This window comes from Carettochelys insculpta, chromosome 4, assembly GCF_033958435.1.
Source record: "Carettochelys insculpta isolate YL-2023 chromosome 4, ASM3395843v1, whole genome shotgun sequence".
Lineage (NCBI taxonomy): Eukaryota > Metazoa > Chordata > Testudines > Carettochelyidae > Carettochelys > Carettochelys insculpta.
Window position 1 is genome coordinate 110,802,017 of NC_134140.1, and position 18,428 is coordinate 110,820,444.

The 18,428-nt window shown below is 39.7% G+C and overlaps 1 protein-coding gene across 3 annotated transcripts in view; it reads right to left on the bottom strand.

The window, feature by feature from the left end:
- Window positions 1-18,428, bottom strand: part of NPNT (nephronectin) — an 89,068-nt gene that overhangs the window by 46,189 nt on the left and 24,451 nt on the right. For all 3 annotated transcript variants that reach the window (XM_074993478.1, XM_074993477.1, XM_074993479.1), the window contains one exon: window positions 9,343-9,435. In XM_074993478.1, the coding sequence (XP_074849579.1) occupies window positions 9,343-9,435 (93 nt within the window). The remainder of the gene's footprint in view (window positions 1-9,342; window positions 9,436-18,428) is intronic.

Below are 18,428 nucleotides of genomic sequence, written 5' to 3' on the forward strand. Positions count from 1 at the left end.
ACTCCAAATCACATAACCGTATGCTAATGAGGCACGGGGAATTTGCATCCATGCGTCATTAGCATATTTTGGGCCATGTATTACCATGCCACTTTCAAAGAAAGTGGCCTGTGTAGAAATGGCCTAAGGGTTTGTCCTCACTTAAAAGGCAGCAGCGGTAAAGCTGTACCAATGCACCTGTGGAACTGTAGCACTTCAGTGATGATGCTAACGATGCTGACAAGAAGGCTTCTCCTGTTGGCATGGGTATTCCATCTCCCCACGTGGCAGTAGCTAAATCTAAGCCAGCCCAGTACCAGCATTTTTTTTAATGCTTTAGATTCAGACCTTGAAAAGCATGCTGGGAATACTACTTGGAAGATGCCTGGTCTTTATACAAAGGTGCCGATTTTTTTCAGTTGTACCGTAAAATGGCCAATGTGCTAATGGTTCAACCTCAAGGGAGAGCCAAAATAAGACCTTTCGTACAGCTCCAACAGATTTAGAAGTAATTTTTTTCCACTTCTGCCTTTGCGCTTTGCTATGGAGTGAGAGTGTGGTTTTAGTCCTTTAGGGTCTGAATTCAGCTACAAAATCTGCCACTATTACTTGGGAAGTGATGTACCCAACTACAAATCCAGTGCTTTGAAAATATGCTCAAATTGTGCAATGTGCTTTTCTGTAGGCTTCCTAGCAGATCTGCTGTCCATATGCATTTTCACAAGTATAGTGTTTTCAACCCTCTTTCCTGAACACTGCTGTAGCTTCTTTCCCAATTTCAGTATAGACTGGCACCTAGTCTGTTCACAAGATCATGAAATATTCAGTGTCCTAGCTGACAGGCCACTGGGAGGTTCATCTGATTCTTCAGAACATCTTCTATTAGCACAATGATCCTCTTCATATAGCTCCACACCCAGATTGTGTGCAATAGCACGTCCTTCTCAAAAGATTATGACTATATACTGAATTTGGGCAAGAGAAGAAATGGATCGGCCAGTGTGCATACATACTGCATCCCTACTTAGTGGCACCTGCTTGAAGCTCGGAAACATTCCCATTGCTAGAATTCTTCAAATTCTTTATATTTTTGTTGTTTACACAAGGTCATTATTCTTGAACAGGCTCAGGCTAATGTGAGCAGTGAAAGGGTTATCTATAACAACATACTGAATATATTGCAACATCTGGTGGGTTTAAGAAAGGTCAAGTTACTTATCTAGAGATATCAATTTTGCTTTTCAAACAATATCTACAATGACAGCTCACTTAGAACAAATACTCCTCCAGCAAAAAAAAAAAAAAAGAAAGAAAACAGCAGAATTGTCCTCTAAAAGACTGAATATTAAAAGGTTTTAACACCAGAATGTTCCACAAAACCTAGTACATTATTTTTATTTTTAACATAAACATCATTCTTCCTTTTACTTCTTAGAAGCTTATAATGGAATTTAAAATACAAGGCACATCAACATGAGGGGATTAACAAGATCCATTATGCTGCTGACTGAGATCTTCATTCATTATTCCAAACTAGACCCTTTTACCATTCAACCACTTTAATTCAAATGCTATAACTGTACTCTCAATATAAAAATTGCATTTTTAACTGCAAGTGACATACTGAAAAGTGCCACATGTAAAAGCAGGTCAGCTATTGGAGGAGCTTGCGAAAGAAGGTCCAGAATGTAAGCGCAGGCTGCTGAGCAGATATATTACATTTCAAAAGGAAAGAGATTAAAAATGTAATTACAGTGGAAGGACAACTGGTGATATGCTGATAATTCTGGATGTGACTTGTTTAGTGTGGGGCACTGCTCCCAGACATCATTCTGAATAAAGACAGATTTTCTTTATTATGCAGGCATGCTTCCTTCTTCAAGATTATGCAGTTTTCTGTACTTAGTTTTCTTTCATTAGACACATTTAGATGGTCCCAACAAAGGCCTAACATTCTTTTGTGTAACATTCAAACTTTCTACCTTCTAACTTTAAACCAGGCAACACAGAGCCCAAATATTCACAGCTGAGTTTACTTAGATTGGTGCACTGACCAGAACAAGCCTTCATCACCATTACATCAAAAAATAGATCAGCTTTAATTTTCAGTGCATCATCAATTTCACTGAACAGTGTTAATTTTCTTCTTGAGAACAAATTTGCACACTCTCAGATATGGCTTTGTTCAGTCACACCATATGTGAAATAGACAATATAGTTAAGAACCAAACTCTGACATTAACAGCCTCTCATGCTTATTCTCCAGCTTTGTGTCAATCACATTATGATCTTCACCTGAACCCAATAAACATTTCCATGGCTCTTGATTTAGGCCCAATCTACATTTAAAAGTTTACACACCCCTGAGCACCATAGCTGGGACAGAACCTTCCATCAATATAGGTTGTGTCTGCACTAAGGAGTGATGTCTGCATTGCTAGAAAGACCTAGTAATGCTGATATAGAGAGGGATTTAGAAAAAAGCAGAGCAAATCCCTGAAAGAACAAAGCAGAAAAGAAACATCAATAGGAAGTTTAAAGGATTATCAAGAGCCAAATCTTTCCAGAATATAGGCATACAGCATCAAAGAAGTTTGTAACTGCATATTTGCTTTGCATGCCAATGATACTGCAGGCCTGGCTTTCAAATGGCAGCCATTCATTCATACTTCAGAACATTTTCAAGAACTTTTTATTACTATATAAAGCCATGCAGGTGGAAAAAGCACACCACCTGAAAAAAAGAACTCTCTCACCCCTTGAAGGTATATTTGTTGCATGATGATCCAGGGGGCAGATTAAAGGTGGTTCATTGTGCCGACCAGTTGGGGTTGTATACAGGTGCTCAGCTTCACAAAGCAGAAGGCATAATAATAGTCAAAAGACCAAATTCCTGTGATGATGTATTATTTTATTATGACAAAAAAACATTAATGCAGAGTCTACCAACTGCATCAATTAAAAAAATCCATGGAAATTATGTTTGTAGCCTAGAACAACAGCATTCAGACAACCTGTTGTGAAACTCCTGCTGCTAATTTTAAATAGCAAATTATCTATGGTAGTATATCACTTTTCATAGAAAACACTGCCTAATTTTATATTACTAACACAAATCTAAAATTCTTACATTGCTAGTACTACAAACTAAGGCCTGGTCTACAGTATGGAACAAAGTCAATCCCACATGCGCAATTCTAGCTACGCCATTAGCGTAGCTAGAATCAATGTATCAGGATTGACTTTGTTCCCTTGGGAAGATCAGGGCTCTTCTGACTTGTGCTGAAATCCCTTACTCCACAAAATAGCATGGAGTACCAGGATAGATGGCTGAGCCCAGAGAGACCAATTTTGCCACATCTTCACAGATAACTCCAGAGGATCAATTGTGCCACATCGAATGCCAGTTAAGTATTGACATGTCCTAAGTCATACCTCATAACGTGTAGCGGGCCATGGAAACAACTACCACTGTAGAGCTAGTTTTATAACTACCTTACAAAACTGGTAATTAAAAAAAACTGGTATTTTCTTAAACTATCTTTAGCTACCATCTATCTCAAATGGTGACCCAAACTGCAAATTGAGGTTGAAAACCCAAAACTGAAGTGGAAAGGTCACAAAATAAGATTTCTACACAACAGGGAACACTCTGTTGCCGCTAGTACACGAGTATTGCAATTTAGCTACTGACGCATTTTAACCCCCTAATAAAACAAAACAGCAGAAAAGTAGCACTTTAAAGACTAACAAAATTATTTATTTGGTGATGAACTTTCGTGGGACAGACCAGTCTTGTGAGTTGATGAATGTTGTGAACAGGGCTTCAATTTATAAATCAACCAAAAGATAGCAAATATGATTTTTGAGTGACTCAGGAGGACCATGGGCTTTACATTTCTAAATTACTTACACACCTTTGAAAACCTCCAAGTCACTAGTACCATGCTGGAACACAGGCTCAATACTAAGCGACAGGACGGGTGTGCACCAAAACCACCTGCCCAACTTCATCTAGCACCCCGGGTTTCTGGGAGGTTTCTCAGGTCCAACAGCATTTTAGCAAAGTACAACATGGCCTGAACCAGTCTGTGTAACATACATGTGATACTGTGAATCTAATATATGTTACTATGCATCTAAAACAGGATACATCTACCTTTTCCAGAAGATTGACACAGTGGCAATCTATCTTCCAGGATTCAATTTAGCGTGCCTAGTGGGGCCACACTAAGTCAAATGATCAGGGCTCCAGTGTCAACCCTGGTACTCCTCATAGTCACAAGGGGTAAGGGAAGTCGACAGAAGAGTTTCTCCTGTCTATCTCCCACTGTGGTTATGGCAGGAAAAATTGATTTAAGATACATTGACTCCAGCTATGCAATTCGCACAGCTGAAGTTGCGTATCTTAAAACTGATTTTTTTTCATGCAGGCAGACCTAGCCTGAATACTCTCTATGTAAAGCTCTAAAGTGACCAAGACAGCTTATTTAAAATAGTAAAATCACAACATGTCATCTTCATGAGTGCTGGACTTGTGCGAAAAGTAAAGAAGTTAAGACAATTCCTAAGGAAGGAAATAAGAGCAAAAGAAAGGGTGCAAGAGGGGGGAAAAACATAGCAGTTATTTACAAAGTCATCTTTCAAGAAAGGGCTCACAAATCTGAAAAAAAATACACATACTTTAAAAGAAAAATATTAGGAATCAGTGTGCCGTATAAGTACTAGTAAACATCAGAGGATACTATTCTGAATATAGCATGGCTCAGATGTTGTCAGTCTTTTCTACAGCATCCTCATCTGCTTTTTCAGGAAAGAAACCCCAGATTTACTATTACTTCAGACAACTGGAGAGGATGTTTGTGACTGTCTTTATGCTCTATTGCTGCATACAAACATGGTTTAGTCTTCACAAGTTAACAGTGGTGTATTGGAATTGTGTGTAATGTTCTGTGCAGTACACATCACTTTGCATTTCCAGAGGCCAGTTACACTAATGGAAGACTTAAAACTACAGCAATGGTAATGTAGCACAAAGGCAGTGTTTCTCAAAGTGGGACATGGGCTGGGCTGCTTCCCACAGCTCCTCTTGGCTGGAAATAATGAACTGGGGGCAATGAGAGCCACAGGACTCCATGGCTACGGACCCTTTCGGTAAACAAAGTAGCGCAGGCCACCTAGCAGCTTTCCCAAAAGCAGGCCCATGGGCCACTTTGAGAAACACTGCACAAAGAGAATACTGTGGTTGTCAGTCTTTTTCAAAATGGGGTATTCTAGGTAGTTTTAGGCTGACAGCACTGCAAGAGAGAAAGTGTCAATTAAAAATGTGTGTATGAAAAATTTGCAGTAAAACAAACATTTCATTATCAAAAACCAAGCTTGGTGCCTAAATTACTTCCCTATCTCTATAAAGGGACAGATACGATTTCTTTTGAATCAGATTCAGTAAGGCACATAAGTACACACAACTTTAAAGAATGTGTGAAAAACAATACACTTGTATTCATACTCTATATATCCTATTCTAATAATCTTCACACAAAATTATGCCTTGTAAAGTGTCATTTGAAAACTCATGTGCTGATCAAATACGTGTGGTGTGACAGGGTCAGGCCAGAGGCTCACTTAAAAGGGAAACGGGCAGCTCCAAATGGAAGCTCAGTTCAGAAATGGCCCTGGCTAATCAGGAAGAGTGGGAGCAGCATGGAAGAGGCTGCTATAAATCATTTGGGGCCAGCTGGTCACACTTGAGGCTGCCACAGGCCTTTTAAAAGCCTTTCCCCAGTAGGGATGGGGGAGAGAGTACAAGAGAAGACTGGAGTGAAGTGAGAAGATTACAGCAGGTGAGGAGAGAGCAGCGAATGGAAATACGAAGAGCATCAAAAAGATAGCAGAGAAGTTAAGGAGCTCATACAGGGAGCGTTTGAGGTTCCCCACCCCTGGTAACGTCAGGGCTCAGACAGAGGCTGGGAAGGACTGGTTACTCAGCCTGGCTGGGCCAGGGGGTTCCTACCCACTGGCCTTTGAGCCAAGGGACTTAAGTCCTAACTCTGGCGAGGGCAAATGGTCCTCATACCATGGGGTGGTAGACTGAACAGAGGTCTGGTGCCCAGGAGTGGTACTAATCCTACCACAATGTCAACATTGTATGTGAAGTTGTAACATTTTTCTGTATCATGTCACATGTTCCAAACCCCACAGGTCTGTCCTACACTAAGGAATGTCTGCTCTGCTTATTTCGCATTAAAACAGGAAACAGAGTCATCGGTCAGGAAGACCTGACAAAAGAAGTTTATCAAGTTCAAAAAAACAGAAGGGAATATCGCTCCACATGGACTCTTGGGTTCCTGATTCTCATCTGGATACATTTTTCAAGCAGGGAACAAGCTTTAAAAAGGAGGGACAAACAACCCATTTTCTCCCTCTTTTTCTCTCCCTCCACCACATTCACTACACATGAAGAGACAAAGGAAGCAATGGCTGGACTCTGCGGGACAAGTCCTAATCTGAGAGTTTGCTCAGTAATCTGCTGGTGCATGTAGTGAGATACTTTGCACAAATCTAATATAGTTTGTTAAATTAGACACCAGAAGTATTTTATCTTTATTTTTCTTATAGCCATTTCTGACTTGTATGTCATTGCTTGTATTCACTTCAAACTTCTCTTTGTAGTTAGTTACTTTGTTTTATGGTTTTACCTAACCCAGTGTGTCCAAGCTGAAGTGGTAACTCCATTCAGCACAAGAAGTTGTATGCATAATATTTACCTAAAGGAATAGTGGGCTCAGAATATTTGCACTGTCCAGGAGAGGGCTATGTAAATCTAAGATTCAGAGTACACCCAGAGGTAGTTTAAGACTAATGAGCGCCAAGGTGTGGCTACCAGGCTATACCACACACAGGCCGTGTCTACACTAGCCAAAAACTTCGAAATGGCCATGTAAATGGCCATTTCAAAGTTTACTAATGAAGCGCTGAAATACATATTCAGTGCCTCATTAGCATGTGGGCAGCCGCGGCACTTCGAAATTGATGTGGCTTGTCCAGATGGGGCTCCTTTTCGAAAGGACCCCTCCTACTTCGAAGTCCCCTTATTCCTATGAACAGATGGGAATAAGGGGACTTCGAAGTAGCCAGGGTCCTTTCGAAAAGGAGCCCCATCTGGACGAGCTGCGCAGCAGCGAGGCACATCAATTTCGAAGTGCCGCAGCTGCCCACATGCTAATGAGGCGCTGAATATGTACTTCAGCGCTTCATTAGTAAACTTTGAAATGGCCATTTGCATGGCTATTTCAAAGTTTCTGGCTAGTGTAGACATAGCCACAAAGACATAGCTCTGAGTGAGTTACATGCTGTAGGTGGTTTATGAGTAGCAAGGCATTTTAAAAAGTACTCCTGGTTAGAGCATAGGGATGACACAGATACCCATTAGTCTTAATCATACCCTGGTATGTCACAGAAGGTGCTAAATTCCATTGTAGACCGAGGATACACTTCAACTGGTTATATATTTATGTATATATTTATTTATATATTATGTATTAGTGGATTGAATAAGTAGCTTTAAAGCTGCTTAACTCTGAGCCCTGATAGAGTGAAATAACCTTCCATCCAGTATTACAGGGAAGCATATTCAGTAAATTTGTATTTTGTTTATATGGCTGTCTCCATTCTGAGGAAGCATAAGCATGGGACGTGAACATGGATAAGGAACTATTTTTGTATGTCAAAAAACAATGTTAGGACCAGGAAAACAACAGGAGACAACAGTAAAGAGGCCACTGAAGTGTTTCAGATGTTCACTTAAATACAAGGAGGTGAAATCATCTTGTTAGAATTTCATCTCCTTTCCCGTCACTGTTGCTTATTCTAGAAAACAGACTTCTCTATGTTACTAAGAAACAGCACCCTAAAAAAGAAGAGTCCCCAAGTGGACCATGATTCATACTGACATCATCTAACCAGGACTGTACAATGCAAAATCCTCTGATTCAGACAGATGACAACAAGCAGTCCAGTTCAAGAATACCAGTTTGAGTTTCCCTCACAGAAGACCATGGCTGTATCTACATTACAGTCTCCTTTCAAAAGCGGGATGCAAATGAGGCAAATTGGAAAGGCAAACGAAGCGCTGAATTAGCAAGAAGGGTGCTTTCAAAAACGGGGTTTTATTTTGAATGAACCCCATCTACACTGTTGTTTTTCTTTCGAAAGACTCTCAAAAATGTGATTATGCGAATAAAGGGTAAGGTATGTAAATCAGTGCTTCATTTGTGTTTCCACTTTGCCTCATTTGCACTCCCCTGTCAAAAGGGGGCTGTAGTGTACATGCTGCCCACTTGAAGAAGGAAAAAATGTGTTTCTCCTGAGATCACCACCACCGTCACTCTATGGCTGATATGTCTACTTCCCTGTCCAAGGAAAACAGAGAAAAAGACATTGCAAATCAGCCATCTGATCAGAGAATGATGTCCACTAACATGATGGTACCTGAGCAAGAAGACATCGCCTGGTTCCCCAAAGTTCAGTATCTGACTGACTCAAAAGCAGCAAAGCCAAACAAGATAAAGAGCACACACTTATTTTGCTAAGCAACCTTAATACTTCTGCCTCATTAACAAGACCCTTGAAAACTCATCATAGATCTCTAGGAGTTATTTGGGACATATTGAGATTTAACCCTTAATGTATTCTTTCCACAAATGAAAGTATAAACAGCTAAATAAAATGCATAAAGGTAGAAATCTTAAAAAAGTCACTTAATCATGTGCAGTGCCATCTTTGTGACTTGATTATTGTTTGCGCCAACACAATAACTTGAACATGTCTGAGGCTGTCCTCTTAGTAGTTAATCAATTATACTTTGTATTATTGTTATCTCCTTGATTTGTCTGCCTCAATTTATCTTATATAATCAATATACAACATATTTTTAATATTTAAGGAGAGTAGCGAAATTATCTCACTATGTATTGTTAGTCAATTTTTATTTAACAGCAACAACTCACCAATTGGTTTTCTCTGATCAACTGGCAATAGGGTGAAAAGCAAGATAAATTAAAGGGACTTTTATTTAATACACATTGGATTCAAGTCCTAAGAAAACTCTTATCGTCACTACAAATGTTACATCTGTAAAAGAGCTCATAGATAAAATCCATTGCCCTGTGAGTGCAGAATATACAGTACATTCCTTTTATGGATACTATATATTTATGAAGACCCAGGTCACTGTTTTTCATTAACATTAATAAGCAGAAAATTGAAGCTACCATGCATAACACAATTTAAATTTTTGGATTAAACGTTTTCTGTAGTCTCATCTGCAGGCTTATTTTGTTACTGAAAGATTGGTTTTGTTACCTTGGTTGCAGGTTTTTCCAGTATACCCTGGGAGGCATTTGCACATATTTGGTCCAATACATTCACCATGTTTACATCTGGGCTGACATATAGCTGCAAATAGAATCACATGTATTATCATTGTGGTCTAATCAACAATGGTGTATTACTTCAGTGTAAAGACTACTGATTTAACAGTAGCACAACTGCTAGTCATATTTACTTAGCCCTTGTACATCACTTCACATTTTAACACCACAGTGTATTTTAAGATTTAACATTTTAATATTTAACATCAAGTGTATTTTCAAAAATATAAACAACCAAATACACATCTGGACACTAATCAATAATGAGCATTATCTTCATGGGTTATGGAATATAATGGTCAACTTTTTGGATACTGCAAATTACCGAATATCTGACCAGCAAATGGACTTTTTAATGTAGGTGTGAGGCATGTCATTCAGTTTGCTATAAGTAAAACATAACCAAACTAAACAAGAAGTAGGAATGCCAACATAAAAGCATTGTCAGACCAACAACAGCTAAGCAACAGTATAGTTCCAAGTATCCCTCAAATTCTTTGGATAATGGCATTTCTTTAACTGGACACTCATCAAAAGGCTCTGAATCAGTCTCTAGTCTGAGGAGCGTTCAGTTAGGCTCCCTCCAGAACTAGTTAGCAAAAGAGAAAGGATGATCTTTCACAGAAGCATTTCCTCTCTGGGGCTGAGGTCATGGGTTCCAAAAGGTGGACTCATGGTGCAATCCTACTTGTTTTACACAAGTAAATTTTTCCATACGCAAAGAAGTTCTGTTTAGTTTAATGACCCTAATTAGCTAAGCAACTAGAGCAGAATCAGGCCCACTAAGCTGTGTCTGCCAGATACCTCTTGTACACTAGCACAGCAAAATGGCCCAAATTCAACAGTTTTTTCAAAAAACTTTGGTACTAAAAAAGTGTTTTTATTCACTGTATCTCCTTACAGTTCATTAGAAGCAGCATAATCTCTACTGTACACAATCCTGGTTCTTAAACTTGAGGTTTGAACATGTTAATATTAATAATGGGAGCACTAATGGGAACAAGTTAGGGATGGGAGAGACAGAACACTGGGAGAGGCACTGGAACAATCTGCCACTAGGAGCATCGGGAGCCTGGGAGCTGAGAACATAAAACTGAGAAAAGGAGTACAGTGTATGGAGCAGAGGCTACGGGCTTGTCTACACTTCTGGAAAGATCAGCCTGGTTCGGGTTCACCCAGACAGCAAAGTCAATGTGCATATATTCAGCATCTTCCACCTAGCTAAAGCAACCTTCAACGGCATAGAGCTTTCCAAGAACCCTCACACATAGTACGTTTATCATTATTTGGAAAAATCTGAAATAACTGGTTAAGACCAGCCTGAATAACTGGGTAGGGCAGAAACAACAAAAGTGATAGCCAACCACAAAAAGCCCATGTTAACAAATTGACATATATGATAATTTGACATCAGTGATATACTAACCTATAGGAAAATGACACTTCCCCATTAGTAAGGTGAGGAAATATAAATAAGGAAAAGAGGAAACATCCCCTACTAAATATGTATGAAACATGTTGTCAGTGAACATTATGAAAGCGGCATCCCAGCCTAGAGGCAGTAGGAGAATTAAATGTAGTCCTTGGGAGAGGCCAGAATGATGGCCAAAGGTGGTGATGGTGACAAGGAGGGTGATGGATAACACTTCAGGTTGTTCTACAAGGAATGGTGATAGTATATGGAATGGAAATATAGATATACCTTCCTCCTCTTCTGAAGTTGGGCTTTTTGTGAACTGTGCTAACTGTATTAATATACAAATATACTAAAGTTACTAAGTGTGAGTGTTGCTACTGTGCACATCAGGGGTCCCCACCATAGAATAATTTAAATACCGGGCCTGACCCTGGGACAAAAGATCTGTCAACCCTACAGATGGTAACTGGAAATTCATAAGTAATCCATATCCATACATAATCTAAAAATCAGGCAACAATGTGAAGTATCTAAGAAGATCCAACCCTGCTGATGAATCATGCACACATCAGTGTGATTCTACATTTGGGCATTTGGAAAATTCCATACAAAGCTCATTAAAAGAACAACAAGATGCATAGGCCAAGTGCTAAAATGTTAAGAAATCTCACAATTGAGCAAACATAATAGAGTCCCCTTATGTATATAAATTGTGATACAATCTTTTTATTACACAACCACAGACTTTTTTCCACAACGTCTGCCTCATTAAGTTCATGGTTTACAGTGCTCAGGGAATGAATCAGGGTTGTGTAGTGAACAAGACTTTCTGGACAACACTTCCCTATGCATTACAGAAGCTGGAAGGTGATCGATGAATGAGGCAGAGAAATAAGAGATCTCATGGATAAGGCAACTGAATGCCACCCCAGAGAACTGGATTCCAACCCTGCCTCTGCTACAAAGAAGCTGTGTGAGGCTAGACAAACCATTTAAACCAAACAGCTCACAAGCGCCCATCAATGGTTTGTTCCTCATTTGCCAGGTACCCAATTTAACACCATAGGGCCATATTTGTGGAAGTGATGAGCACTGCAGTTAACTGGAACTGGGTTTTCAACAAATAATGTGCTATAAAATGCAAAGCCTTCTGAAAAGATCACCTTATAAGCTCTCAGGTTGTGTTCTGTGAAGGATCTCGATGGTATACATTAAATAAATAAATGAAAGATTTGATTAGAATGAAACGTTGACCAACACCATCTCATTCTGTGCATGAATAGAGAATCTAATATGAAATTATGTAATTAAAGTTTGTATCATAATGCACCTACATGCCTGGGACCTGAATTAAGGTTGCATAGGCATCCTTAATTCTAGCATTTCCTAACTTCTGAGTGCTTGATTTTGCAACTTTATTAATGTTCTCTTAGTGTATTTTTGTTTGTAGTAAATGTAATTAGATGCATGTAAATTCAGACACATTTTATTGTAAGAGAAAGATAATTTGGCAAACCTTTAGTCACTCAGAATTTAAACTATTTTTCTGAATATTAGCGTATACAGAACACAGGTCACTATGCAAACATGATTTAAAACTCACCTATCCCCTTCCCTAAGACTGCTGTTGTTCTGTGAAGCCCATTTTCCCAGTATTTACACCAGCCCATACACCAAAGTGTCATAGTTTTACTGAGGTGATTATCCTGGGAGGATGATGCCAATTTTCTAACCAAGTTGTATTGTCAATCGAGTGCAAAGCAGTTGCATCATGATAGAGAATCCAGCTCAGTTTGCTTATACCCATTACTAATCAATGAATATAAAATATTAAATGGTCCATTAGCTATTTAAATCCAGAAGAAATTGCCTACTTCTAATGCTAAATAGCAGTTTCTTATCACCAGCATAGAAATTTTAAGGGGTAAGGAGAGGAAAATGTTAATTAACAATTACACATTTTTTTAAAAATGTATGCTGTGAACTTTTTGGATTTTCTTAAAGAGTGAGTATTTCTCATGTTCCTCAATACATAGTTGTTCTAGAGAGAGTCAGGCTGCATGAGCAATGTTCAGGATAGGATGCATGCAGATAAGGTTCCTTTGTAGGTTCCAAGTCCTACCCTCTGATACATGCCAGGCTACTGAGGTTTTCAGAATAATGTATGCAACAGCGATAACAAAAAAAAAAAAAAATCAATTCTCATTTATATTACCATGTATGCAATTCTTCCTTTAATGGAGGCATGCAGGGAAAAACTCCATGGGCTGTAAAAACGGATGCAAATCCTTCTGGATGGGAATCACAAAAAATAGGGAGAATTTGGTGAATATTGAACAAGTTGCTTCTATTTTACCCACTGTAACTAAATATAGCTACAGTAATTTCTGAAGTGCAGTAACACCTCCTCCAGGAGAAGGAATGAAAAAAAACTCTGGATGGGTCACCAGTAGTTTTGTCCAAATTCATCCCTCTGGGACTGGATGGTGAGATTCCCAGCCACAGGAGAATTTGGAATTCCACTTGACATGCTAGTTGTGGGGAAAGAAAAAAAATCATACTGTTGCTCTATAATACTGGTTCAGGCACTGTGTAAATGAATGTGTTTGATTAATTGATTTCAACATCACAATTTTTTGAGTAAGCAAAGAAATTAATTAGTGGTCAGAATGTACAGTCTGCCTGGGTCCTCACCATGTCCACTCCTTTCCTCAAACCTACAGTGGGTGGGAAATTTCAAAAGTAAAACCTGAAATGGGCTAAAAAGCAAATGTGCTGCCCACATCTCAGTCAATTCCATTTAGATAACTTACAAATACAGGTATTAAATAGTGTCATCCCTCCTCAACCAGTAATAACTGCAGAACATGAAGCTATGTTCTATTTTGCGTCTGCCTCAACAAAGTTGCCAGATACATTCTAGTTCCACAGATGGAGGATAAATATGGGAAACTCAGGGATCGCTGTTACAAAGACACTCTTCTGAGCATAGCCAGGCTTTAATTAAAACAAATGTGAAAAAAACACGAATAAAAATGTGTGTGTATTATAAACCACATAATTTAAAAACTGCACCAGCAAAGTGATGATACTATGGAAAGAAACGGGAAAAACTAGATGTAAATTTATTTTTATTGCCACAGGATTTACTTCATGCTAATATGATTGTTTTTAGATTGCTAGGACCATGACAACTCTGGAAAACATTTTATAGTTCAAATAATTCACAGAGGACCCTGCTCCAAGCATTTTTGTTATGTCTTTTGTATTATTAAACACACTCCTTTAACTCCTTTAATAAAAGGATTTATTCCAGTGCCAAGATAGTCTGGTGTAGATTTATCATGAACTGATATCATTAGCACTATACAATACCCAAAATGCAGATAGTCCCTGCCCTGATGAGTCTAAAATAGATGGACATGAAGTATACAGGAAACAAGAGTATGGTATAACCAGGATATTCTATTTATAGATTGCATATTTCAACTGATTTTGTAGAATATTAATGACATTCAGAATTTGCCAAGTAATGAACTGGAGTCACTGGTCATGTTAATTAACTGGCCAGTTACTTGCATTATAAAGTTGAACACACGAAAGACCTTACTTAACAGAAATCTGTGACATAGACCCACTAAATCTAGCTTTCTAGATTCCTTCTAGGCCCAGCCATTTAATGGAAAGAAGGAAATATTTACTATCAGTTCTCTCCAGGACACTGCAAACAAATCTTTGTCCAGACAAAAGTCATCGCCATCTCATAAACTTTAAAGTCAGAAGGGATCCCTATCAACATCGAATCTGAACTACACATTGCAGCGCACTGAACCTCATCCACTCCTGAAATAGACTCCTAGTCTCTGACTGAGTTATGGAAATCCTCACATCATGGTTTAAAACTCCAAGTTACAGAGAATTCACCATTTACACCATAAATAATGTCACTTTTGCAGATCTCAATAGCCAGGAACTGTGACCAATGGGGGTCCCAAAGGCAGGACCCAGACCCACCTGGCAGCCACTTCTGGGAGCCACGATAAGTGCTGTGGGGACCATACACGCCCAACCCTATGCCACAGCCTGAAGTCCCCACCCACACCCGGCACATCCAACCACCCCAGTCTCCTGAGACTTGTCTTGCACTCTAAAGCCCTCATCCCTGACCCCACTCCACAGCTCATGCCTCCAGCTGGGGCTCTCACCCCCTACACACCCCCAACCCCCTCGGCCAGCCAGCGAAAGTGAGTGATGGTGTGGCACAGCAACTAACAGAGGGAGGGGAGATGGAGTGAGCAAGGGAAGGGCCTCATAAAGGGCAGGTCAGGTGGTTCCCTCAATTTTTTTAATCGAAGTGGAGGTTCTTGAGTTGTTAAAATTTGAGAACCGCTGACCTACAGCCTTCTTTTAATTACACTACACAAGCCAAGCTCTTTGAGTCTTCTCCCATAAGGTAGGTTTTTCCATTCCTTGGAGCCCAGTAGCCCTTCTTGTATCTGTTCATTTATATTCATCTTTCTTAAAGATGGGAGCCCAGGCTTGCACACAGTATTCCAGATGAGGTCTCACCAATGCCCTGTCTAATGATACTAACGTGCCCTGTCTCTACTGGAAATACCTCACCTGCTCCTTCCAAGTGCTGCATTAACCTTTCTCACAGACACTGCACGGATGGCTCATAGTCATCTGATGATCAAGCAATATATCCAGGTCATTCTCCTCTCCCAGAGCTCCTAACTCATAATTCTCCAGCTTACAGCAAAAAATCATGTTATTAGTTCCTATGTGCATGATCTTGCCCTCTGCACTACTACATTTCATCCCATTTCTATCATTCTAATTTGCAACCAGATCCTATGTGCTATTCCAGTCCTCCTCTGTGTTGGCTGTACCTCCCAACTTTACGTCACCTGCAAATGTTATTGGTGCAAAAAGCGTGCATGTGCTAATGTCAGCGATAAAAATTTTAAATAAGATTGGTCCCAAGATTGATACCTGAGGATCTCCACTAGTAACTCCCCTCCACACTGAGAGTTTATCTGCCAGTATGACTGGTTCTATTCACCCCTTTAACCAATTCCTGGTCCAGCTTTCTGTTCTCATATTAATCCCCATTTTCTTCAATTTAACTAATTTCCTAAATCAAACTGTATCAAATGCCTTGCTGAAACTGAAGTGAATTAAACCACCTGCATCTCCTTTGCCTAAAAACTCATTTATATTCTCAAGGAAGGAGATCAGGTTGTTCTCACACAATCTACCTTTTGTGAAGCCATGTTGTATTTTAACCCAATTACTGTTCATCTCTATGGCTTTAAGTACTTTCTCTTTCAAAAATTATTCCCAAATCTTGCACACAATTGCGGTCCAACTAACAGGCCTGTAGTTTCCTGGATTCCCCTTTCTTAACAATGCAAACTACATTCGCAACTCTCCAGCCATAAAGGTACAACCTCCAGTTCATTAAAAATCCTTGCTATTGAGCTTGCAATTTCTTGTGCCAGCTCCTTTAATATTCTTGAATGGAGATTATCTGGTCCCCCTAATTTATCCCAATAAATAGATTGAGTTTGACTTCCACCTCAGATGCAGTAATTCCTACCTCCATGTTGCCATTAGCCAACTGCCACTACCGGGAAGCTCTTCATTGGCCTCATTAAAAACTGAGGTAAAGTATTTGTTGAAGTGCTGGGCCATGCCTAAATAATCTTTAATCTCCACTCCATCCTCAGTGCCTAGTAGTCCCACTTTCTTTCCTTGTTTTCTTATTTATAGGACTATAGAACCTTTTACTACTTGTTTCAATTTGCAAAATCTTATTCTGCTTGGCTTATTATGGCAGTTCTCATTTTATCCCATTTTCTGATCACCAGAAGGTACCCTTCCTTGTTTGTCCCTCTCACCTTCCATTCACTCTAGGCTTTCTGCTTTCTCTTAATCATCTGTTTCAAATGCCGGCGCATTCACCTTGGTCTGCAACCCTTCTCAATGAACTTTTTCCTCCTTGCGTGAGGTTAAGGCTTCAGATAATATCTGCAACTTTGACTTACAGTAATTCCAAACCTCCTCCACATTCAGATCTTTGAGTTCTTCAGGCCAGTAGTCACACTACCACTGACCGCTTTGTTCACCCAGCAGTTTCCCCTCAGAGTTCTTCAATCCTGCTTGCATCTGGAAGTCTTGATTTTTCCATTCAGCTTCCTTTTGCCTTTGCTCTATCAGTTGTGTTTTGAAAAGTTTTTGAGTAACCATAGTTTCCACCTGCATCTTCAACCCTGGGATCTTCCCTTACATCAGCTCTATCAAGCAACCATCCATACAGACAAAGCTCTTTTCAGGTACCTGCTCGAGGATTATATACATCCTGCAGCTTCAGCACTTGCTCGTTTTCATTGTTTTTGCCTTGAGTTCAGTCAGTACTTCTACCTGTTGTTAACCCTTCTGCCTACATTCCTGTCACAAAGTGGGTGGTGGGGGGAGGGCATGGAGGGGAGAACAACAAAACAAAGACCTAAACACACACCAAACCAAGACTACCACATACCCACCCCTAAACTTGCCTGTATACAGCTCTGTTTGCTTTATAGGCCTCTTAATCAGGGCTGGCCCACTCCCTGTCAGGGCTCACCTTCTCTCGCAGCTCACTACCCCCTATGAACTTCTACAAACTGAATGAGAAAAAAAAATAACCAACCCCCCAAAAAAAAATATCCTCAAAAAATCTCATTCATTAATCCTAAGGACCAGTGATGTACTCCTTCTCTCTGCTTCCACAGAACTCCCATTCCTGGTCCTGTTTACAGCTCTGTTTGCTGCTCACTCCTGTGCCGCTAACTGAAAGATCACAGAATTTGCGGTTTACACAATTGCTCCCACTAAAGTAATTTCAGGCCGGAAAGAGCTTGTGCTAGCTATGAATCACAAGATATTCCTGTACTCTACCGTCCCCTGCCACCCACACCACTCCACAAAGTGGTCTGGTTTACACAGGAAACAAAACCACACATTCTGTGTTCTATGAAGCTTCTTCTCCAGTAGGGAGAGGGCAGTAAGACCATGATAAATATCCTTACAATTTAAAGATCAATTTCTGACACAGACCATTACATTTAATGGCTTTCCCTAGCAGACTGGTGACTGACTGACTGCCAAATTTGTCTCAAAGCCATGTGAGTAGCACTGGTTTTGTTTGTTTGTTTGCTGTTTGTTAGTTGCCACTTTGTTTGAAAGGCACAGGGGTCACTGTTGATAAAATGCAAGCTGTTTTTCCTATAAAGAGTATCAAAGAACATAATCAGAGATTAGATCATTAAACGGTTCACGTTAGGGTGATCAGTTAAGAAGTATGAACAATTGGGACACTTTTTTTTCTCTTTGTCCTATAGAAGACAAAGCCCCTAATATTAGGTCACCCTAGTCCAGGGTGGCTATTTATCTTTCAAATAAATAGCTTTCTTCCTATGTAAAAATCCTTACTTGTCATGGTGTTGAAACACATACACCAAATTAGAGAGAGAATATCATGGCATTCATGAACCAGCAAATCTTAAAGGAAGAATGATACATTCCTAAAGTGAACTCTCTAGAATTCCCAAGGCAAT